Source organism: Procambarus clarkii, chromosome 12 (genome assembly GCF_040958095.1).
Source record: "Procambarus clarkii isolate CNS0578487 chromosome 12, FALCON_Pclarkii_2.0, whole genome shotgun sequence".
NCBI classification, from domain to species: Eukaryota; Metazoa; Arthropoda; class Malacostraca; order Decapoda; family Cambaridae; genus Procambarus; species Procambarus clarkii.
In genome coordinates, this window is record NC_091161.1 from 11929655 (window position 1) to 11955321 (window position 25667).

A 25667-nucleotide genomic window follows, 5' to 3' on the forward strand; every position below is an offset into this window, starting at 1 on the left:
GGGCATGAAGTTAGCTTCCTGGCTCATAGTATCGTGTTATCTGCGTCGTCTTCTGATGTGGATAATTGTCATTGAACGATAGGCCATTCTACACGTAACTTAAATAAGGCATGACTGTTGTTTCACATTGTTATCCATTGGATAATTTATGTCTTGCTATCACCTACACCACCGTCACTACCACTATCACTACCACCATCACCACCGTCACTACCACTATCACTACCACCATCACCACCGTCACTACCACTATCACTACCACTGTCATTTCAGGTGTCGTCTACCACTGTCTCTGGGAGTCATGATCGGAGTGTGCTGGCTGGGTGAGGTAGCCTCCGACTCTAGCTGCTCCAGCACCATGTAAGTTATGATTGTCTGTTGTAGTCCCTGCTGTAGTCCCTGTTGTAGTCCCTGCTGTAGTCCCTGTTGTAGTCCCTGCTGTAGCCCCCCTGCTGTAGTCCCCCTGCTGTAGTCCCCTACTGTAGTCCCCCCTGCTGTAGCCCCCTGCTGTAGTCCCTGCTGTAGCCCCCTGCTGTAGTCCCCTACTGTAGTCCCCCCTGCTGTAGTCCCCTGCTGTAGCCCCCCTGCTGTAGTCCCCCTGCTGTAGTCCCCTACTGTAGTCCCCCCTGCTGTAGTCCCTGCTGTAGCCCCCTGCTGTAGTCCCCCTGCTGTAGTCCCCTACTGTAGTCCCCCCTGCTGTAGCCCCCTGCTGTAGCCCCCTGCTGTAGTCCCCTGCTGTAGTCCCCCCTGCTGTAGCCCCCTGCTGTAGTCCCCCCTGCTGTAGCCCCCTGCTGTAGTCCCCTGCTGTAGTCCCCCTGCTGTAGTCCCCTACTGTAGTCCCCCCTGCTGTAGCCCCCTGCTGTAGCCCCCTGCTGTAGTCCCCCTGCTGTAGTCCCCTACTGTAGTCCCCCCTGCTGTAGCCCCCTGCTGTAGTCCCTGCTGTAGCCCCCTGCTGTAGTCCCCCTGCTGTAGTCCCCTACTGTAGTCCCCCCTGCTGTAGTCCCCTGCTGTAGTCCCCTGCTGTAGTCCCCTGCTGTAGTCCCCCCTGCTGTAGCCCCCTGCTGTAGTCCCCTGCTGTAGTCCCCCTGCTGTAGTCCCCTACTGTAGTCCCCCCTGCTGTAGCCCCCTGCTGTAGCCCCCTGCTGTAGTCCCCCTGCTGTAGTCCCCTACTGTAGTCCCCCCTGCTGTAGCCCCCTGCTGTAGTCCCCTGCTGTAGTCCCCTACTGTAGTCCCCCCTGCTGTAGCCCCCTGCTGTAGCCCCCTGCTGTAGCCCCCTGCTGTAGTCCCCTGCTGTAGTCCCTGTTGTAGTCCCTGCTGTAGTCCCCCTGCTGTAGTCCCCTACTGTAGCCCCCCCCTGCTGTAGTCCCCTGCTGTAGTCCCTGCTGTAGTCCCCCTGCTGTAGTCCCCTACTGTAGCCCCCCCTGCTGTAGCCCCCTGCTGTAGTCCCCTGCTGTAGTCCCCTGATGTAGTCCCCTGATGTAGTCCCCCTGCTGTAGTCCCCTACTGTAGCCCCCCTGCTGTAGTCCCCTGATGTAGTCCCCTGATGTAGTCCCCTGCTGTAGTCCCCTGATGTAGTCCCCTGCTGTAGTCCCCTGATGTAGTCCCCTGATGTAGTCCCCCTGCTGTAGTCCCCTACTGTAGCCCCCCTGCTGTAGTCCCTTGCTGTAGTCCCCTGATGTAGTCCCCTGATGTAGTCCCCTGATGTAGTCCCCCGATGTAGTCCCCTGATGTAGTCCCCCTACTGTAGCCCCCCCCTGATGTAGTCCCCCTACTGTAGTCCCCTACTGTAGCCCCCCCCCTGATGTAGCCCCCCTGCTGTACTCCCCTACTGTAGCCCCCCCTGATGTAGTCCCCCTGCTGTACTCCCCTACTGTAGCCCCCTGCTGTAGTCCCCTACTGTAGCCCCTTCTAAAGCTGCTGTAGTGCCAAACTGGCTCTGGTACTCCATCATATAAACAAAATAGTTTATTATATATAAAAGTATATATTATATATGTTGTGTCGCGCTCAGTTATCCTGCTTTATATTAAACAACATTTTATACAATAATTTATTAAATTAAATGCTCAAATAGTTACTTTTTTCAAATTATACCTAAATCAGAAAATATTAAAAATACAAATTGCTTAAAAGGTCATAATTATTTAATTTCTAAAATTTTCAGAGAGTATATTTCGTGTATAATATTGTGTGGAATAACAGGGTGAAAAATAACGGCTTGGTGAACCTGTCCCCAGGTTCGTAAGTGCTTGTGTAACTACTTCGTGAATCTGGCCCCAGGTTCGTAAGTGCTTGCGTAACTGCTTCGTGAATCTATCCCCAGGTTCGTAAGTGCTTGCGTAACTGCTTCGTGAATCTGGCCCCTGGTTCGTAAGTGCTTGCGTAACTGCTTGGTGAATCTGGCCCCAGGTTCATAAGTGCTTGCGTAACTGCTTGGTGAATTTGGCCCCAGGTTCATAAGTGCTTGCGTAACTGCTTCGTGAATCTGGCCCCAGGTTCGTAAGTGCTTGCGTAACTGCTTCGTGAATCTGGCCCCAGAGTGACAGCAGGTAAAATGAGTTAAAGCCCTGGCAAGGGGGAGTGACGATGGGTCCCTGCTCCTCCATGTTCATGGCGGACCTATGCAACCCAATACCTATAATAGGTTAAGTAACAATTGTAATTACGAAGCAATAAGATGCTTATCTTAACATACTAAGAAGGTTAGGTGATCGCGGTTTTTTTCAATGAAGCTTTTCAAGGTAAACTAGTATGTTTAGTATGTCACATATTCACGTATTTAATAAGTCTATATTGACTATACGAAAGTGCGAGAACGGGTTGCAGTATTGCAAGTCTTTTAATTGCACTAAACTACTGTTGACCAGACCACACACTAGAAGGTGAAGGGACGACGACGTTTCGGTCCGTCCTGGACCATTCTCAAGTCGATTGAGAATGGTCTACTGAACCATTACTACTAAACTACTGCAACTCTGTGTGTTGTGTTGAGAGTGCAAAGCTTGTGGTGACAGGTGGTCGGTGTCGACGTTATCACCCGAGAGACCTGAGTCCAACCGGACGCTAGGACACCTGGCCCCAGATTCACGAAGCAGTTACGCAAGTACTTACAAACCTGGGGCTAGATTCACGAAGCAGTTACGCAAGCACTTACGAACCTGGGGCCAGTTTCACGAAGCAGTTACGCAAGCACTTACGAACCTGGGGCCAGTTTCACGAAGCAGTTACGCAAGCACTTACGAACCTGGGGCCAGATTCACCAAGCAGTTACGCAAGCACTTACGAACCTGGGCCAGATTCAGGAAAGCAGTTACGCAAGCACTAACGAACCTGGGCCAGATTCAGGAAAGCAGTTACGCAAGCACTTACGAACCTGGGGCCAGTTTCACGAAGCAGTTACGCAAGCACTTACGAACCTGGGGCCAGATTCACGAAGCAGTTACGCAAGTACTTACGAACGTGTTCATCTTTCCTCAATCTGTGACGGCTTTGGTTACATTTATTAAACAGTTTACAAGCATGAAAACTTGCCAATCAACTGTTGTTATTGTTATAAACAGCCTCCTGGTGCTTCGGAGCTCATTAACTGTTTAATAATTGTAAACAAAGCCGCCAAAGATTGAGAAAAGATGGACAGGTTCGTAAGTGCTTGCGTAACTGCTTGGTGAATCTGGCCCCAGGTTCGTAAGTGCTTGTGTAACTGCTTCGTGACTGGCCCCAGGTTCGTAGGTGCTTGCGTAACTGCTTCGTGAATCTGGCCCCAGGTTCGTAAGTGCTTGCGTAACTGCTAAGTGAATCTGGCCCCAGGTTCGTAAGTGCTTGTGTAACTGCTTCGTGAATCTGGCCTCTGGCCACCACCGAACAAGATGGTGCGGGTTGACCACCGGGTCGACAGCCCCGCTCCTGTGCCAGGTAAGGCCACTACGGGCTCGCCATAGCCCGTGCTACTTGGAACATTTTGTTCCCAGTAGCTGAATCTTAAACCACAACAAGGAGAGGACAGTGTGAGGAGAGGACAGTGTAAGGAGAGGACAGTGTAGGGAGAGGACAGTGTAAGGAGAGGACAGTGTGAGGAGAGGACAGTGTAGGGAGAGGACAGTGTGAGGAGAGGACAGTGTAGGGAGAGGACAGTGTAGGGAGAGGACAGTGTAAGGAGAGGACAGTGTAAGGAGAGGACAGTGCAGGGAGAGGACAGTGTAGGGAGAGGACAGTGTAAGGAGAGGACAGTGTAAGGAGAGGACAGTGCAGGGAGAGGACAGTGTAGGGAGAGGACAGTGTAAGGAGAGGACAGTGTAGGGAGAGGACAGTGTAGGGAGAGGACAGTGTAAGGAGAGGACAGTGTAAGGAGAGGACAGTGTAGGGAGAGGACAGTGTAAGGAGAGGACAGTGTAAGGAGAGGACAGTGTAAGGAGAGGACAGTGTAAGGAGAGGACAGTGTAAGGAGAGGACAGTGTAAGGAGAGGACAGTGTAGGGAGAGGACAGTGTAGGGAGAGGACAGTGTAAGGAGAGGACAGTGTAAGGAGAGGACAGTGTAGGGAGAGGACAGTGTAGGGAGAGGACCTTCCGATGCTCTGTTCTGATATATAATGTATTGTCGTGCCAGAGATAACAACTTAATGTTCCAGGAAGATAACCTTTTTGGCACCGATAATAGAGTCTCCTGTTATCTTTTCTTCCTATATATCTTTACAGAATATTGTGAATTTGAAAATATATGAACAAACTGCCATATAGAGAATTAGCAAATGAACAGTATAGTGAATAAGCATATGCATAGTCCATAAGGAGTTGTGTACTGAATGTAGAATGAAGAAAAGTCAGACACATATTGAGTAAACATGACTGAGTTATCCATGTGTATTATCGCACACATCATACAGCTGTGAATGAGCCATACAGTGAGGAACATGTCTCATCAACAGGGCCAAGGTGCAGACTGTGGTGAGCGGCCTGCAGGGCGTGTTTATACTGATCCTAGTCCTCTCTAACACTAAAAACAGACAGGCGGTAAGTTACTCACAGCCATCACAACAGCCTGATGCATCAAATGAACAAATCCACAAGGCGCCTTATTTAAAATTAAGGCGGGTCGTAGCTCAGTCGATTAAGGCAATGTCTGGGATGTTCTTGGATGCAGGTTCGAATCCTCGTCATGGTCCTTGTGGATTTGTTGATTAAGGCAGCGTTTGGGATTCTCTCGAACGTAAGTTCGAATCCTCATCACGGCTCTTGTGGATTTGTTCAGGTGGTAAGTGTCTCACTGCTCTGAAAGGGGCTTCAAAGTACTTGTTGATTGTGTTTGAAGTTAAAGGTAAGGTTAAGAGATACAAAACAGGTTAGTTAACCTGATTTAGGTGTGAGCTGTTAGGATCAGAGGCCAGAGACAGACTGGACTTGAGACAAAGTGGCGTCAGTCCCTCCCAGGAGCAGAAGCAAAGTGCTGCCTTCTGATATACGGTATTTAGCGATACTTTAAGGCTTTCCTTTAACGTTTGTGTGTACGTTTGAGAGAGAGAGAGAGAGAGAGAGAGAGAGAGAGAGAGAGAGAGAGAGAGAGAGAGAAACAGAGAGAGACAGAAAGAGAGTGACTGAGTGAGTACCCACCTAGATATAAGCAAGTAAAAATATATTCTGAACTAACAGCAAGGTTTACCATCTCTGCAGATCCTGGATGAGCGGTCCACAGTGAGAGTGTTGATAAGGTCTCTCCGTCGCCACCAGACTCGCGGGAACAACGCCAACAAACAGGCGGGAAATGTCACCAATGATGTCCCCCAAGATGGCGACCAGAGCGTCCAAGTCCTCACCTACACCCAGAATGTCACCCTAGAGACCTCAGCTGACATCCAAGGTAGTACAGAAGCGCGCGATGTCACTTCAGAAAGTCAGATCGAGTAAGATGTCAGGCAATTCTGTAATTCTGAGGCAGCAGAAACTATCACTCAAAGCGCCAAGCCATTACGACTATATAGCACTTGGAATGGAACATGATAAGGTTTACGGGCTATTCATGCCCGTGCCACCTCTTGGGTGGCTTAATCTTTATCGATCAATCACAAGATAAGGATTTGGGATGGGACGGGGGGAAAGGAATGGTGCCCCAACCACTTGTGGACGGTCTCGGGGGATTGAACGCCGACCTGCAGGAAGCGAAACAACGACCTTGTTGTGTACTGTGTTCGTCTTCGAAAATTGTCGACAGAGCTTTGCTAGGCTAAAGATATTTGATCGCCATATTTGCTTGGAGATGTAAATAAGAAAATTTCTTTATGCTTCATAGATCTCATAAACTTTTCAATGACAAAAAGTGGCATATTGTGTAACAAAATATTTTATTATGTCGTAAAAGTTTGAGTATAAAAGTGAGTTTTTCACTCATGAGTTTGACCATTTGAGTTTTGTTCCTCTCTGTCCTCCGAAGATGCTAAGATGTACTTTAGCAAAACACGTTATTTAACGACCCACGGCACACGGCAGGCCCATTAAAAGTGTAAAACTAACTTTGGGAAGTTCATTACTCAGCCATCTGCCCAACCGAAAACAAATAATTCCTTGAAGTAACGCACTAGGCTATAGCCAGCACCACACACCGGGAGCCGCATCACTTACACTTATATTCATTTACATTTGTAAACAATTATGTCTGTCTACAGCCGGCTACAAGACACCTGAGGCCAGAGCGTCACCCAACTATTAAAGAAGACATCCGGCGGATGCTGAGTCCGACAATGTATTCAGGTCAGCTGTAACACAAAGAAGGAGAAACAGTGTCAAGTTCAACAAGCCACAATGTAGGACAGGAAATACTTTTTCACCCAGAGTTATAAACCCGTGGAAACGCCTACCCGCCGACGCCATAAATGCCAAAACTTTGTTAACATTTAAACTACAGCTGGCAAAGATCACTGCAAATAGGGGGACCTTAGACAAACCGCCGGCTTCCTGTCCTTGTCGTGGCCACTAGTGTTAATGCCTCTCAGGTAAACTCAGGTAAATTCAAGAAGACAAGAATAATGATTCACAGAGTTTATAGAACTTTCAGGTTAGTATATAGAGCAAGGAACATAACGCTTTTCAAACACATTACAGCCAAACTGTCTGTATTTTGCTCAATGTACTTTAGAGATTTTGATGATTTTGTAGCCCAGAATTCCTTGATGTAGAATGATTTGAAATTGCTAAGATTGTTGGCGAGGGTAGAGAAGGTAGCGTCCATGGATGAGGCTAGAGAAACGTTGGCTTGGTGGGTCTTAGGATGCAAGCTGGGCGTATAGTGGGTCAGAGGATGGAGAATAGTGGGCGGGGGTGGGCTAGTAGGCGTGCAGACACTGCGCGTGGTGGGCGTGTAGTGCCGCCTCCCAGCAGTCCTGGCAGCAGCAGGCAGCAGCAACAGCAGCAGAGGCGGGAACTGGCTCAGTCTACCTTCAGTAGTGCGGCGCGACCAGATACTGGTGGTGGTCCGGGCTGGCGGTACGAGGCTTGGGGGACGCTGACTTGCACTCTCACATGCACGCACACGCACACACACACACACACATGCACGCACACACACACACACACACACACACACACACACACACACACACACACACACACACACACACACACACACACACACACACACACACACACACACACACACACACACACCAGTTAATTCCCACTTGAGAGGCGGGACCAAAGAGCCAAGGCTCAACCCCCGCAAGTACAACTACGTGTGTATATACATTATATACACACACATATATATATATAATATAACCCACTACCAACAGTGAAGACATAGAGTGATACGAAATTATCGCAAGAGTGTGAATTCTTGACTCCCCAAAAAGTGTAATTTCGAGAAGTGAGTGAAAGCGGTGTAGAGGTGAGGCGATGCCAGGCTGGACTTGTGCTTCAGAGGCGCTGACGTGATGCCCAGAGGGCCAGCTGATGCCAGGATGAGCCCAACATGTTCCGTCAGGTAGGTCACGTCTGGCAGGAAGTCCTCTGTTTACACACACCACTTGTACACGCGCTTGCGTATATATATAATTGTAACAATTAGATAATGCCATTAATCCCGCAAGAGTATAATGAGGCGATGGCTCTTATCAGGAATAAACACAAGCTTTACTAACATCATGATATAAATTACCATCAGTAGTGTGACGAACCACAATGACTCCACATGGGCCGCCCAGATGAGGCTTCGAGCCGTGCTTCTGAGAGTCAGTTAAGGAAAGCAACTCATTGTGTAAAGACTGATAAGCCGCTAACCTGGTAATGCAAACCTCGTTGTCTTTCAAGTTTTCTTGCAAAGTTCAGCCCCTTGTTCAACACAGCCTGTCCTCAGACCAGGGGCCAGATTCACGAAAGCACTTACGAACGTGTACATCTTTCCTCAATCTTTGACGGCTTTGGTTACATTTATTAAACAGTTTACAAGCATGAAAACTTGCCAATCAACTGTTGTTATTGTTATAAACAGCCTCCTGGTGCTTCGGAGCTCATTAACTGTTTAATAATTGTAAACAAAGCCGCCAAAGATTGAGAAAAGATGTACAGGTTCGTAAGTGCTTTCGTGAATCTGGCCCCAGGCTCGTTAGAGGAGCGACCGTTCCCCAAATCACAAGAATACATTTTAACCTGTGTTCTATATATGAAAACAAACCTGTTTTTAGATTAGTATCATTACACAACTAACTTCTAAATATAGTTAGGCGTAGGTTAGCATGGTGATTAGGTTCTGTTGGCGATTATTTGTATTTGTAGTATGTGGGTGAAGCATTTATAGGGCTGTGGTTCGAACAGAGGTCGTTAGCGAAGCACTGTTCAAAAACTGTTGAAGCTGAAGCCAACTCAAAAGATGCATTTGTTATTGTAATTGGTGTTCAAGGTTGATATTTTCTCGAATAACAATTAATGCAATTAATGTTTTTGTTGTACCTAATTGGATAAGTTGCCTAACAAGCAGAGTTTCCCCGAAATTTTATATTTTTAATTTTTTTCTAGTAGAATGATAAAGCTATTCATTATATATTTATTTTTTTAATTTAAGTTAAAGCTAAAGTAGAAATTTGATTAAACCTAGCCTACCTAACCTAACATCACTAAGTAACTCATGTTCTCAATATAATAATGTTAATTTGAATAAACCAATTTGAAAATAACGAAAATCACTCTGCTAGGCTAATGGGCCCTTGTATACTAGGCTAATTAGTTGTGTCCTGGCTATTATGTACCACATCTTTATATAATAGAATGTAATACAGCCAAATATAATAAGTAGTTGCCATATAAAATAAGTAATTATATCGCTCAGATAACTAATAGCCTAATCCAGCAAGAGCCACAACAATAAAGTTTTATTGTATTAATACAACTGATAATTTCCAGTTCACGAAGTCATATACACATAGAAAAACACTTTATTGGAAAGCTACAACAGCACTGCAATGATCACTTAATCCTAAGGTGAACTACCTGCAACTTGCATTTAATTATGTTCTGACCCTACGCAGAAAATTGTATGAACATAATACAAATATGACTAGCCTTAAAATTAGGCTACATACCGGTTTCTATGAGTAGATGTGAATGAAGAGTTGTTTCAGACATTGAAGTTCAAGTATGTTTATTGAGACAAGAAAGAAATTCATCTCAAAGGGATAGAGTAGCTTACGCTATTTCTAACCCCCATTTCAGACATGATCATGAGAGAGCAGACTATCTCCCCCGGTGGCAGACAGCCTAGGCAGACAAAATGTGGACACAGCCTAGGCAGACAAAATGTGGACACAGCCTAGGCAGACAAAATGCGGACACAGCCTAGGCAGACAAAATGTGGACACAGCCTAGGCAGACAAAATGTGGACACAGCCTAGGCAGACAAAATGTGGACACAGCCTAGGCAGACAAAATGTGGACACAGCCTAGGCAGACAAAATGCGGACACAGCCTAGGCAGACAAAATGTGGACACAGCCTAGGCAGACAAAATGCGGACACAGCCTAGGCAGACAAAATGTGGACACAGCCTAGGCAGACAAAATGTGGACACAGCCTAGGCAGACAAAATGTGGACACAGCCTAGGCAGACAAAATGTGGACACAGCCTAGGCAGACAAAATGTGGACACAGCCTAGGCAGACAAAATGTGGACACAGCCTACATCAGTTTCATGTGTTCGAGGGCAGACTGACAGCTCCTGTCCGGATAATAAATTAACGTCCAGCCAGAGACAAGTTTTAATCTTCACTGGACATGTTGTATTGCTGCTGGGTAGGTCACATTACCACAACAAGCTCTGCCTTGCTCTAATACACGGAACATACCATCGTGTCTGTGTATAGATATCTTGCTCTAATACACGGAACATGCCATCATGTCTGTGTATAGATATCTTGCTCTAATACACGGAACATGCCATCGTGTCTGTGTATAGATATCTTGCTCTAATACACGAAACATGCCATCGTGTCTGTGTATAGATATCTTGCTCTAATACACGGAACATGCCATCGTGTCTGTGTATAGATATCTTGCTCTAATACACGGAACATGCCATCGTGTCTGTGTATAGATATCTTGCTCTAATACACGAAACATGCCATCGTGTCTGTGTATAGATATCTTGCTCTAATACACGAAACATGCCATCGTGTCTGTGTATAGATATCTTGCTCTAATACACGCAACATACCATCGTGTCTGTGTATAGATATCTTGCTCTAATACACGCAACATACCATCGTGTCTGTGTATAGATATCTTGCTCTAATACACGAAACATACCATCGTCCCTGTGTATAGATATCTTGCTCTAATACACGAAACATACCATCGTGTCTGTGTATAGATCTCTTGCTCTAATACACGAAACATGCCATCGTGTCTGTGTATAGATATCTTGCTCTAATACACGAAACATACCATCGTCCCTGTGTATAGATATCTTGCTCTAATACACGTAACATTCCCTCGTTCCTCACTGTATAAAGTTACAGTGTCCAGCTAGTATTCTCTCCCAGCTGCAAGAGCCATGTTCCTGGCGTTGTAAATACCCAGGAGTCCTAGTTTGGTTTTACAACTCTCTAGAGGAGGAAAGATGCCACAACGAAAAGCAATTTATGTTTTAAGCTCTACTTTGAGGCTTGGCAGCGGCTCCATCATTAAAATGATGTGCTTCAGGAGGGAATAATATATATATTTTTTCCCGCTCAAGGAGAACTCCCAGAGCATTGTGGGTAGAGAGCCAGGTGGCGCGTGATTGGTCAGCGGCGGGAGCTCAGCCAGCGGGTAGACCAATCACGTCACGCCCCGGGCGTGACGTCAGGCGCCCTGGGGTAATGGCGCCAAATCTACCGTCAGTCGCGCCCAGAGGGCGAAGCCGAGTAGACGTGTTGACCTGCGCTCCCCCAATTCTAGAGCAGAATAAACCTTCAACACAGGAAATCTCAAACAGTTCTTGAGTATCAATGAATCAGAGCGTCTCCTCGACTTCCTAAGACGCCCAGCGAGGAGCTAGACGATGAGAGAAGATCCCTAGAAGCTCCAAGATTGTCTTAAGACAACCCGCGGCCCGTTTTCTACGTCTCAGAAGGAGGAGAAGACGCAGCATGGAGACCTGAGGAACCACTAAGATCCAGCGGAGACTTCCCAAGACGCTTTATAAGGTAGATAAATTACTCTACCTCCCCCCCCCCTTGTTAGGAAGTACATTATTAACTTATATGCTGTATATGAGGGTTATATGCTGTATATGAGGGTTATATGTTGTATATGAGGGTTATATGCTGTATATGAGGGTTATATGCTGTATATGAGGGTTATATGCTGTATATGAGGGTTATATGCTGTATATGAGGGTTATATGCTGTATATGAGGGTTATATGCTGTATATGAGGGTTATATGCTGTATATGAGGGTTATATGCTGTATATGAGGGTTATATGCTGTATATGAGGGTTATATGCTGTATATGAGGGTTATATGCTGTATATGAGGGTTATATGCTGTATAGTTGTATTATAAGGGTTATGTATAGTTGTATTCACCTAGTTGTATTCACCTAGTTGTATTCATCTAGTTGTATTCATCTAGTTGTATTCATCTAGTTGTATTCATCTAGTTGTATTCATCTAATTGTATTCACCTAGTTGTATTCATCGAGTTGTATTCATCTAGTTGTATTCATCTAGTTGTATTCACCTAGTTGTATTCACCTAGTTGTATTCATCTAGTTGTATTCACCTAGTTGTATTCATCTAGTTGTATTCATCTAGTTGTATTCATCTAGTTGTGTTCACCTAGTTGTATTCACCTAGTTGTATTCATCTAGTTGTATTCACCTAGTTGTGTTCACCTAGTTGTATTCATCTAGTTGTATTCACCTAGTTGTATTCATCTAGTTGTATTCACCTAGTTGTGTTCATCTAGTTGTATTCATCTAGTTGTATTCACCTAGTTGTATTCACCTAGTTGTATTCATCTAGTTGTATTCACCTAGTTGTGTTCACCTAGTTGTATTCACCTAGTTGTATTCACCTAGTTGTGTTCATCTAGTTGTATTCACCTAGTTGTATTCACCTAGTTGTATTCACCTAGTTGTATTCATCTAGTTGTATTCACCTAGTTGTATTCACCTAGTTGTATTCATCTAGTTGTATTCACCTAGTTGTATTCATCTAGTTGTATTCACCTAGTTGTGTTCATCTAGTTGTATTCACCTAGTTGTGTTCATCTAGTTGTATTCACCTAGTTGTATTCATCTAGTTGTATTCACCTAGTTGTGTTCACCTAGTTGTATTCACCTAGTTGTATTCACCTAGTTGTGTTCATCTAGTTGTATTCACCTAGTTGTATTCATCTAGTTGTATTCACCTAGTTGTATTCATCTAGTTGTATTCACCTAGTTGTATTCACCTAATTGTGTTCACCTAGTTGTGTTCACCTAGTTGTATTCACCTAGTTGTATTCACCTAGTTGTATTCACCTAGTTGTGTTCACCTAGTTGTATTCATCTAGTTGTATTCACCTAGTTGTGTTCACCTAGTTGTATTCACCTAGTTGTATTCACCTAGTTGTGTTCATCTAGTTGTATTCACCTAGTTGTATTCACCTAGTTGTATTCACCTAGTTGTGTTCACCTAGTTGTATTCACCTAGTTGTATTCACCTAGTTGTATTCACCTAGTTGTATTCACCTAGTTGTATTCACCTAGTTGTATTCACCTAGTTGTATTCATCTAGTTGTATTCACCTAGTTGTATTCATCTAGTTGTATTCATCTAGTTGTATTCATCTAGTTGTGTTCACCTAGTTGTATTCACCTAGTTGTATTCATCTAGTTGTATTCACCTAGTTGTGTTCACCTAGTTGTATTCATCTAGTTGTATTCACCTAGTTGTATTCACCTAGTTGTATTCATCTAGTTGTATTCACCTAGTTGTATTCATCTAGTTGTATTCACCTAGTTGTGTTCATCTAGTTGTATTCATCTAGTTGTATTCACCTAGTTGTATTCACCTAGTTGTATTCATCTAGTTGTATTCACCTAGTTGTGTTCACCTAGTTGTATTCACCTAGTTGTATTCACCTAGTTGTGTTCATCTAGTTGTATTCACCTAGTTGTATTCACCTAGTTGTATTCACCTAGTTGTATTCATCTAGTTGTATTCACCTAGTTGTATTCACCTAGTTGTATTCATCTAGTTGTATTCACCTAGTTGTATTCATCTAGTTGTATTCACCTAGTTGTGTTCATCTAGTTGTATTCACCTAGTTGTGTTCATCTAGTTGTATTCACCTAGTTGTATTCATCTAGTTGTATTCACCTAGTTGTGTTCACCTAGTTGTATTCACCTAGTTGTATTCACCTAGTTGTATTCACCTAGTTGTGTTCATCTAGTTGTATTCACCTAGTTGTATTCATCTAGTTGTATTCACCTAGTTGTATTCATCTAGTTGTATTCACCTAGTTGTATTCATCTAGTTGTATTCACCTAGTTGTGTTCACCTAGTTGTGTTCACCTAGTTGTATTCACCTAGTTGTATTCACCTAGTTGTATTCACCTAGTTGTGTTCACCTAGTTGTATTCATCTAGTTGTATTCACCTAGTTGTGTTCACCTAGTTGTATTCACCTAGTTGTATTCACCTAGTTGTGTTCATCTAGTTGTATTCACCTAGTTGTATTCACCTAGTTGTATTCACCTAGTTGTGTTCACCTAGTTGTATTCACCTAGTTGTATTCACCTAGTTGTATTCACCTAGTTGTATTCACCTAGTTGTATTCACCTAGTTGTGCTTGCGGGGGTTGAGCTCTGGTCTTTCGGCCCGCCTCTCAACTATCAATTAATCAACTGCTACAATTTTTTTCACACACACACACCCAGGAAGCAGCCCGTAGCAGCTGTCTATTTCCCAGGTACCTATTTACTGCTAGGTGAACAGGGGGGCATCAGGGTGAAAGAAACTCCGCCCATTTGTTTCTGCCGGCCCCGGGAATCGAACCCCGGTTCACTTGACTACGTATCAAGCGTGCTGTCCACTCAGCCACCGGCCCTTTGTGTAGCCTCATTCGAGTAAAAACAACTATTTAGTATTATGAAAAGTGACGGTGAATAAATAATTATCCACGTTTTCTATGCATGGATAGGTTAGGTTAGGTGGGTTGTTTGGGTTTGTTCCCCAGTAACCCAGCTTATCTTACACTTACTTGGCCGAAAGTTATAACCAGGTTCATATCTACAGGAATATGCGCTAAGTTTGTAATCACTGTGATTTGTTGATTCAATTTTACACTTCAGTATGGGAGAAATTAGAGAAAATCAGATGGATTTTTATATCATTACCGTAAATTAAATTCAATAAAGAAGAAATAGCGATGCGCGATTGTTGGAAGGAGGTGGAGGAGACTGGCTTGTTCAGGAAGCATCTTCTTAATGACCTATTAAGGAGGAGAGGACGAGCCATCATTCGGTTCAATTCAAGTTTAAGTATGTTTATTGAGACAGGAAAAAAAATTACATCTCAAAGTGATAGAATAGCTTAGGCTATTTCTACCCCGCATCATTGGGGTCTTCTGTACTCATCTAGTTGTGCTTGCGGGGGTTGAGCTCTGGCTCTTTGGTCCCGCCTCTCAACTGTCAATCAACTGGTGTACAGGTTCCTGAGCCTATTGGGCTCTTATCTTATCTACATTTGAAACTGTGTATGGAGTCAGCCTCCACCACATCACTGCCTAATGCATTCCATTTGTTAACTACTCTGACACTGAAAAAGTTCTTTCTAACGTCACTGTGGCTCATTTGGGTACTCAGTTTCCACCTGTGTCCCCTTGTTCGTGTTCCACCCGTCCTGAACAGTTTGTCTTTGTCCACCCTGTCAATTCCTCTGAGAAATTTGTAGGTAGAGATCATGTCTCCCCTTACTCTTCTGTCTTCCAGAGACGTGAGGTTTAGCTTCGTAGAGAGAGAGAGAGAGAGAGAGAGAGAGAGAGAGAGAGAGAGAGAGAGAGAGAGAGAGAGAGAGAGAGAGAGAGAGAGGGAGAGAGAGAGAGGGAGAGAGAGAGAGAGAGAGAGGGAGAGAGAGAGAGAGAGAGAGAGAGAGAGAGAGAGAGAGAGAGAGAGAGAGAGAGAGAGAGAGAGAGAGAGAGAGAGAGACAGAGATAGAGATAGAGAGAGAGAGAGAGCGAGACAGAGACAGAGAGAGAGGGAGAGAGAGAGAGAGACAGAGAGAGAGAGAGAGACAGAGAGAGAGAGAGAGACAGAGAGAGAGAGAGAGACAGAGAGAGAGAGAATTTCCAATAAACATAGCTGGCATGTTAAGTTGAGCTTCTCCTGGCCTAATATTCATTCCTAAACTATTAAACCTTATAAAATGTAAAATCATTGTTAGCCTCAGGTTAAATTGGATTATATTTTCCAGTGAAAGAATGCAGTCCAGTTACAGTATAATTGGAACACACTAGTTACTGTGCACTGTGTACTGAGCCTTTTCCAGTGGTGCTCAACAGTGTACCTGTGTATAGGATAAAACACATTATATATATATATATATATATATATATATATATATATATATATATATATATATATATATATATATATATATATATATATATATATATGTGTGTGTGTGTGTGTAAATTTGAGATGCATGTATGAGTTTGAGAGTGTGTATGTGCTGTATGTATGATCGTCAAGTTATACACACTTTATTGGACATACAAATAAAGGCGGCAAAGATTTTAAATGTTATGGCGTAAAGCATTATTATACACGAAGTGTAAAATGATTATAATATCAAATCATTCATGAAACAGAAATTACAGCATCTTGAGTTATGTGTTTTACGTTAAACTTACCGTCCTTAGTATTAAACTTATCATCCTAGCATTAAACTTATCATCCTAGCAGTAAACTTAGCATCCTAGCATTAAACTTAGCATCCTAGCATTAAACTTATCATCCTAGCATTAAACTTAGCATCCTAGCATTAAACTTATCATCCTAACATTAAACTTATCATCCTAGCATTAAACTTATCATCCTAGCATTAAACTTAGCATCCTAGCATTAAAGTTACCTTCCTAACATTAAACTTACCATCCTTGTATTAAAGTTACCATCCTAACATTAAACTTATCATCCTAGCATTAAACTTATCATCCTAGCATTAAACTTATCATCCTAGCATTAAAGTTACCTTCCTAACATTAAACTTACCATCCTTGTATTAAAGTTACCATCCTAACATTAAACTTATCATCCTAACATTAAACTTATCATCCTAGCATTAAACTTACCATCCTAGCATTAAACTTATCATCCTATCATTAAACTTATCATCCTAGCATTAAACTTATCATCCTAGCATTAAAGTTACCTTCCTAACATTAAACTTACCATCCTTGTATTAAACTTACAATCCTATCATTAAACTTATCATCCGAAAATTACCTTTCCTAATTAATGAGAAACTTTATGCAATTGTTCTCATCAAGTTAAAACTAGAAAGGCCGTAATGTTAACAAAATGAACTCATGGATCTCGTGTCTAACAAAACCAAACTAAACAGTTGTTCATCGGCACAGTGAACGTCATATTACGTTTGGGCACTTAGGAGAGACGCTAAGAGACGTCTTCTAACTTTCCGGTAGCTCTCCTGTTTTCCAATGACCTGTTATACGCCATAGAGAGTGGCGCAATTAGTGATATCATTATGCGAGAATCTATAGAGAACTGGGATTCGAACCAGCGTTCTGGGTCACCTCAGCCGCGGAGCTTAATTCACTGGACCACGATATAATGTAAGTTTTTTTGAGATATATAGAAGAGTTGTTACATTGTTGTAGAGCCACTAGTACGCGTAGCGTTACGGACAGGTCCCTGGAATACGATCCCCGCCGCGAAGAATCGTTACAACCAAGTACACATTTTACTGTTGAGTTAAACAGAGGCTACAGTTAAGGATTTGCGCCCAGTCAATCCTCCCCGGCCAGGATACGAACCCAGGACAAAGCGCTCGCAGTAATTTAGAATTCAGTAAGTAATTTACTTACTGAACTTCAGTGTACTAAAGTTCAGTATATGGTCCTAAAGACAGCCTAGCATTAAAGTAAGCTCTCAGCATATATGCAGAGAAGTGAGGGTAAACTTTTCGGTGTATATATATTCCTTTTGGCATCATGATGTGTAGAACCTTAACTTTATAATCATTTTGAATAATTCACGACAGTCTTGACACTTTCCTATGCGGAGATGAGAATATATTTGGTCTCTGCCAGCAGCCTACTGTCCGTGGTTTCAGAGATATACTCACATTTTCAATTACTTTAGTAACATCATTTCTAAAGATGGTATTCTGATATTAAGTATTTGTCTGGACCTAGATTCACGAAGCATTTACGCAAGCACTTACGAACCTGTCCATCTTTTCTCAATCTTTGACGGCTTTGTTTACAATTATTAAACAGTTAATGAGCTCCGAAGCACCAGGAGGCTGTTTATAACAATAACAACAGTTGATTGGCAAGTTTTCGTGCTTGTAAACTGTTTAATAAATGTAACCAAAGCCGTCAAAGATTGAGGAAAGACGTACACGTTCGTAAGTGCTTGCGTAACTGCTTCGTAAATCTGGCCCCTAGGTTCGTAAGTACTTGCGTAACTGCTTCGTGAATCTGGCCCCCAGGTTCGTAAGTACTTGCGTAACTGCTTCATGAATTTGGCCCCAGGTTCGTAACTGCTTCGTGAATCTGGCCCCAGGTTCGTAAGCGCTTGCGTAACTGCTTCGTGAATCTGGCCCCAGGTTCGTAAGCGCTTGCGTAACTGCTTCGTGAATGTGGCCCCAGGTCTTGCTTGCCGTTGCGTGGTTGTTCGTGTATGTATCGTGTGGTACACTGATATGTAAGTACAGTACATATCCTCATCATTGCCCCTTTAACAACTATCTTGCACACATGAACGTTTGACATTTTAGAGTCCTCTTCTGCTCTCCGCGACACAAAGACTTTCCAACGCACATATTTCCACTTTAGTTTCATCCCAGTTCCGCAAATTTTATGCAAATTGCATCACAGTTTCTGGTCGATGTCGACTGTTGATGTCTCGAAGGCTTTGAAAAAAGTCTAAAAAATTGCACCAACTATTCATGTTTATTTCTTTGTTGTCAAGACAGCTGTGAATGAAATGAATTATCAGGGGGAAAGGCGCCAAGTCATTTCGACTATATAGCACTGGGAAGGGGTCAGGATAAGGATTTGGGATGGGACGGAGGGAAAGGAATGGTGCCCAAGCACTTGTGGACGGTCTCGGGGGGGTTGAACGCCGACCTGCATGAAGCCAGACCGTCGCTCTACCGTCCAGCCCAAGTGGTTGGGCTAGCTGTGAGATGCACTGTATTTGATCGTTAGTTAACAGGTGTCCTATTTTAAGACAGATTTTTTTTTATTATTTTCTACCACAGACGTGGCCACACATTTACAACGCTAACCAGCATATATACATTTTCTTCTGTCCTCCATGGACAGGGTTAGAGATTTGTCAGACATACAGTTCAGGGATTTTTCGAACAATCAACCACAGAAGGTGATTGTAGTGCTTTTAAAATGCTAGGCTAAGCTACATACGTAAATACATAGATACACAGATTTATATATGCTACATAAAGTGTTTGATGTGTCTTTTACATAGTGTCATTAATGTGCATTTACAAACGCGAAACGTAACTCTGATCAGCTTCCACATATACTTTATACAGATACATACACACACACATATATACATACATAGCGTATGTGATAGATGTCATGCTTAAAGAAGTGACGTGTCTATCATAAATCAGTGTGAGACAGATGTCTTATCTAGCAGCATATTTTTGTCCTTGGCGGGAAAGTGCTAATTTGTTCTTAGAAGAAACCACCAAATTGGGCTCAGAAAACTCCAAATTTATGTTCGAAAGAGTCCACATGATGGGCTGGAGACAGGTCAACCAGGTAGCCTCTCCTGGCTGTCAGCCTCCTGCAGGTCGATTCTGACACCCGAACACCGCCTGACGCGATGACACCAGACACATATACCCCTCGCGATATCATACTCCGGTTAGTATGCACCATGTGTGTCCTATTATGCGGGATCCGAAGAGGTTGGTCAGTATGTTAGGCTGTGCTGTATCAGCTAGAGAGCGAATTGTGTTCAGGGCCAGTCTCTTTAGTTCCAGCACGTGTTTACTCCAGCACGTGTGGTAGACCCCAGCACGTGTGGTAGACCCCAGCACGTGTGGTAGACCCCAGCACGTGTGGTAGACCCCAGCACGTGTGGTAGACACCAGCACGTGTGGTAGACCCCAGCACGTGTGGTAGACCCCAGCACGTGTGGTAGACACCAGCACGTGTGGTAGACCCCAGCACGTGTGGTAGACCCCAGCACGTGTGGTAGACCCCAGCACGTGTGGTAGACCCCAGCACGTGTGGTAGACCCCAGCACGTGTGGTAGACCCCAGCACGTATGGTAGACCCCAGCACGTGTGGTAGACCCCAGCACGTGTGGTAGACCCAGACACGTGCTGCTACCCCCCCCCCCTTCCCCCCACACCGATTGTTCAAACTTTTGAACAAAAGCGATGGAGGTGAACTCCTTGAATCCCAGGATACATTGTCCCATGTCGTGGCGTAGTGGTCTAAGCCGTGTGCTTGGAAGTACCCAGAACATAAGTTCGAATCCTCCTCACGGCTCCTACTGATTTCCTCATTGATACGTCACGTTAATGTGATTTCTTTGTGGCTTAAGGCGACCATTGCTGAGGCAAACTACGTCAGCTCTTACGAAACCTGTTCATCTTTTAAGAATAATGTCGGCTTTGATTACATTTATTAAACAGTCTACGCAAATCAAAACTACACAAACTTAGGTTATTGTTATAGACAAGCTTGTAGTGCTTCAGAACTCTTAAACTGTTTATTTTATGTAAACAAAAGCGCCATGATTGTTGAAAGATGGACAGGTTCCGTAAATTCTTAATGAATGTTGTCTAGGTTGGGAGCCGGTCGGCCGAGCGGACAGCACGCTGGACTTGTGATCCTGTGGTCCTGGGTTAGATCCCAGGCGCCGGCGAGAAACAATGAGCAGAGTTTCTTTCACCCTATGCCCCTGTTACCTAGCAGTAAAATAGGTACCTGGGTGTTAGTCAGCTGTCAAAGGCTGCTTCCTGAGGGTGGAGGCCTGGTCGAAGACCGGGCCGCAGGGACACTAAAGCCCCGAAATCATCTCAAGATAACCTCAAGATAATTTTAAGATAGGTGTCGCGTGTCTCACCACCTTGGAATATGGGTCCACACGAACCACTCAGTTGGTAAGTGACTTGTTTTAACCAGCCATTACCATGCTCGGGTAGCGGCCTGTGGTTGGCAGCACCGACTCACCCATAGTCACTTCTTACTGCTGTCGCTCCTGTCATTCTGTGTCAAACCTCGTACAGTGTCAAGCCTCGTACAGTGTCAAGCCTCGTGCAGTGTCAAGCCTCGTACAGTGTCAAGCCTCGTACAGTGTCAAGCCTCGTACAGTGTCAAGCCTCGTACAGTGTCAAGCCTCGTACAGTGTCAAGCCTCGTACAGTGTCAAGCCTCGTACAGTGTCAAGCCTCGTACAGTGTCAAGCCTCGTACAGTGTCAAGCCTCATACGGACAACATTAAGGTGTGTACTTGCTATAAACCAGGTAATTATGCTTATAGTCTGGCATTATTATATCCCCCAAGTGTTGTGTCTCTCTGTCATAAGCCTCAGGTAATGTCTCTCTGTCATAAGCCTCAGGTAATGTCTCTCTGTCATAAGCCTCAGGTAATGTCTCTCTGTCATAAGCCTCAGGTAATGTCTCTCTGTCATAAGCCTCAGGTAATGTCTCTCTGTCATAAGCCTCAGGTAATGTCTCTCTGTCATAAGCCTCAGGTAATGTCTCTCTGTCATAAGCCTCAGGTATTGTATCTCTGTCATAAGCCTCAGGTAATGTCTCTCTGTCATAAGCCTCAGGTAATGTCTCTCTGTCATAAGCCTCAGGTAATGTCTCTCTGTCATAAGCCTCAGGTAATGTCTCTCTGTCATAAGCCTCAGGTAATGTCTCTCTGTCATAAGCCTCAGGTAATGTCTCTCTGTCATAAGCCTCAGGTAATGTCTCTCTGTCATAAGCCTCAGGTAATGTCTCTCTGTCATAAGCCTCAGGTAATGTCTCTCTGTCATAAGCCTCAGGTAATGTCTCTCTGTCATAAGCCTCAGGTATTGTATCTCTGTCATAAGCCTCAGGTAATGTCTCTCTGTCATAAGCCTCAGGTAATGTCTCTCTGTCATAAGCCTCAGGTAATGTCTCTCTGTCATAAGCCTCAGGTAATGTCTCTCTGTCATAAGCCTCAGGTAATGTCTCTCTGTCATAAGCCTCAGGTAATGTCTCTCTGTCATAAGCCTCAGGTAATGTCTCTCTGTCATAAGCCTCAGGTAATGTCTCTCTGTCATAAGCCTCAGGTAATGTCTCTCTGTCATAAGCCTCAGGTAATGTCTCTCTGTCATAAGCCTCAGGTAATGTCTCTCTGTCATAAGCCTCAGGTAATGTCTCTGTCATAAGCCTCAGGTAATGTCTCTCTCTGTCATAAGCCTCAGGTAATGTCTCTCTGTCATAAGCCTCAGGTAATGTCTCTCTGTCATAAGCCTCAGGTAATGTCTCTCTGTCATAAGCCTCAGGTAATGTCTCTCTGTCATAAGCCTCAGGTAATGTCTCTCTGTCATAAGCCTCAGGTAATGTCTCTCTGTCATAAGCCTCAGGTAATGTATCTCTGTCATAAGCCTCAGGTAATGTCTCTCTGTCATAAGCCTCAGGCAATGTCTCTCTGTCATAAGCCTCAGGTAATGTCTCTCTGTCATAAGCCTCAGGTAATGTCTCTCTGTCATAAGCCTCAGGTAATGTCTCTCTGTCATAAGCCTCAGGTAATGTCTCTCTGTCATAAGCCTCAGGTAATGTCTCTGTCATACACCTCAGGTAATGTCTCTCTGTCATAAGCCTCAGGTAATGTCTCTCTGTCATAAGCCTCAGGTAATGTCTCTCTGTCATAAGCCTCAGGTAATGTCTCTCTGTCATAAGCCTCAGGTAATGTCTCTCTGTCATAAGCCTCAGGTAATGTCTCTCTGTCATAAGCCTCAGGTAATGTCTCTGTCATACACCTCAGGTAATGTCTCTCTGTCATAAGCCTCAGGTAATGTCTCTCTGTCATAAGCCTCAGGTAATGTCTCTCTGTCATAAGCCTCAGGTAATGTCTCTCTGTCATAAGCCTCAGGTAATGTCTCTCTGTCATAAGCCTCAGGTAATGTCTCTCTGTCATAAGCCTCAGGTAATGTCTCTCTGTCATAAGCCTCAGGTAATGTCTCTCTGTCATAAGCCTCAGGTAATGTCTCTCTGTCATAAGCCTCAGGTAATGTCTCTCTGTCATAAGCCTCAGGTAATGTCTCTCTGTCATAAGCCTCAGGTAATGTCTCTCTCTGTCATAAGCCTCAGGTAATGTCTCTGTCATAAGCCTCAGGTAATGTCTCTCTCTGTCATAAGCCTCAGGTAATGTCTCTCTCTGTCATAAGCCTCAGGTAATGTCTCTCTCTGTCATAAGCCTCAGGTAATGTCTCTCTGTCATAAGCCTCAGGTAATATTCTTTATATATTATTATTATAAGCTTTCTTGCCTCATCGTCCATTTGTATAATGAACTATTATAGTACCCAATATTTTGAGTAAAATTTCTTTATAGTTTTATTATGAGCATAAACACAATTTCTGTTTTGCCTAATAGACTCAAAATAGACTAATAGACCAACCGATAGATCCAATAGACCAAGTAATAGACTGTTGGTCAAAATTTACAGAAACTTTTTTAAATTTTTACAGTAGTAAGATCGAGATATTATTAATAAACTAAGGTGGTGGTGATAAGGCCCAACAGGCTTCACTGTTGGTATATAAAGCCAATTTCACCGTTGCGAGGCGTTGTGTCAACGACACTGTTCATGGTCACAGTGAAAGAAGCATTTTGGTGTATGTGCGTGGCGGGGCGTAGCCTAGCAGCCCACATTAACAGGGTAACAGTGACTGGCCCAAGACAGATTCACGAAACAGTTACGCAAGCATTTACGAACCTGGGGCCAGATTCACGCAGCAGTTACGCAAGCACTTACGAACCTGGGGCCAGATTCACGCAGCAGTTACGCAAGCACTTACGAACCTGGGGCCAGATTCACGCAGCAGTTACGCAAGCACTTACGAACCTGGGGCCAGATTCACGAAGCAGTTACGCAAGTACTTACGAACGTGTACATATCTTTCCTCAATCTTTGACGGCTTTGGTTACATTTATTAAACAGTTTACAAGCATGAAAACTTGCCAATCAACTGTTGTTATTGTTATAAACAGCCTCCTGGTGCTTCCGAGCTCATTAACTGTTTAATAATTGTAAACAAAGCCGCCAAAGTTTGAGAAAAGATGGACAGGTTCGTAAGTGCTTGCGTAACTGCTTCGTGAATCTGGCCCCAGGTTCGTAAGTGCTTGCGTAACTGCTTCGTGAATCTGGCCACACATCTTAATGGGTGTTCAGATGAGGTTCTGGGATATATTTGCCAGAGAGTGATAGCGCCAGCTCCACCATATGGCTCTGAAAAGTGTTCCACGATATCATATAAGACCACCTACACGATATCGAACACAGGGGAGTAAGAGATATCGAAGCTTCTTGTTTAAAATTCGCTACTTGAAACAAAAAGTTCCAAGTAGCACGGGCTATGGCGAGCCCGTAGTTTGTTGATACCGAAGCGTTGGGGAGGACACAGTTAGCGACTGTCCTGTCCGGACAAAAGTGACCTGGTCACCCATCAGACGGGATGGGACAGGTAGTAACGAGATAACTGTCCATGAAACAGTTTCCGTCAGGAAGGCAGAGGGGTTGAGGGTTTAAATTGTTCAGTCTGTCAGTCACGACAGGAAGCCATTACCCAATTGTGTAACTGTCTTTCAGCAAACACTGTCCATGGTATTGCGCTTCCGTCAGTATCTTGTTTTTTCGTTGAAGCGTTCGAGTGAATATGTTGACACATACAGATATATCGCCGGTTGTGAGAATGTACTTGTCGACACGTGCGAATGTATTTCTTGACACATTCTAATGTATTTGTTGTTGAACATATATATACACCTGAACTTACACCTGAACTTGCATATTACACCTGAACTTACATATACTTGAACATACATACATACATACATACATACATACATACATACATACATACATACATACATACATACATACATACATACATACATACATACATACACTGAACATACACATGTTCAAAGCTGCCTCACTGGAGAACAGAGAATAACAAGGGCTGCCAATCAGAATGACAGTAGAGAACATACTGTTGCTGTCTGATCTTCTACACTGTTGCTGTCTGCTCCGGTCGGGAGCCGGTCGGCCGAGCGAGGGAGCCGGTCGGCCGAGCGGACAGCACGCTGGACTTCTGATCCTGTGGTCCCACGTTCGATCCCGGGCGCCGGCGAGAAACAATGAGCAGAGTTTCTTTCACCCTACGCCCCTGTTACCTAGCAGTAAAATAGGTACCTGGGTGTTAGTCAGCTGTCACGGGCTGCTTCCTGGGGGTGGAGGCCTGGTCGAGGACCGGGCCGCGGGGACACTAAAGCCCCGAAATCATCTCAAGATAACCTCAAGATAGAGCTTGTACACTGTTGCAGACGAATTATTCCTCGCACGAGAAAGATAATAACTAACTCTAGATAATAAATGGAGATAATGGGGGGAAATATAATGCCGTGAATGTCATAAATAATAGTCTCTGAACAATACCGAGAGATCATTAAATAACGATACTTTATGATACAGGCTGAAACTGAGCGATAAGAGTGGACATTAGGTACTGTCTCTGGGGTATAATTATACGAAAGAATTAGAAAAATGGTAAAGGAAACTAAGAATGTGAAACGGTTCGTTACTACGGGCTCGCCATAGACCGTGCTACTTGGAACTTCTTGTTCCAGGTAGCGAATCTTAAACTGCGTTCGTGGTTGCAAGGGGAGGGGTTGTTGCAAGGGGCGTGCCGTCCGTGGTTGCAATGCGACTTTTACGTACCCATATCTTGATAA

General features: G+C 44.0%; 2 protein-coding genes across 24 annotated transcripts in view; both read left to right on the plus strand.

The window, feature by feature from the left end:
* The window catches only part of LOC123772897 (myotubularin-related protein 9), a 48270-nt gene extending 41882 nt beyond the window's left edge, over positions 1-6388 (plus strand). For 5 of the 7 annotated variants that reach the window (XM_069323258.1, XM_069323257.1, XM_069323256.1 and 2 more), the window contains 3 exons: positions 274-360; positions 4924-5008; positions 5666-6388. Coding sequence is in view for 2 of the 7 variants with exons in the window: in XM_045766314.2 (XP_045622270.1) it covers positions 274-360; positions 4924-5008; positions 5666-5899 (406 nt within the window). In the remaining 5 variants the exon portion in view is untranslated. The remainder of the gene's footprint in view (positions 1-273; positions 361-4923; positions 5009-5665) is intronic. The other 2 variants (XM_069323259.1, XM_045766315.2) reach the window with 1 other exon arrangement.
* Positions 6389-6531: 143 nt separating this feature from the next.
* The window catches only part of SLO2 (slowpoke 2), a 591490-nt gene continuing 572354 nt past the window's right edge, over positions 6532-25667 (plus strand). For 15 of the 17 annotated variants that reach the window (XM_069323242.1, XM_069323238.1, XM_069323244.1 and 12 more), the window contains exon 1: positions 6532-7967. The gene's annotated coding sequence lies outside the window, so the exon portion shown is untranslated. Of the gene's footprint in view, positions 7968-11346; positions 11661-25667 lie in introns of those variants that run through there. The other 2 variants (XM_069323236.1, XM_069323237.1) reach the window with 2 other exon arrangements.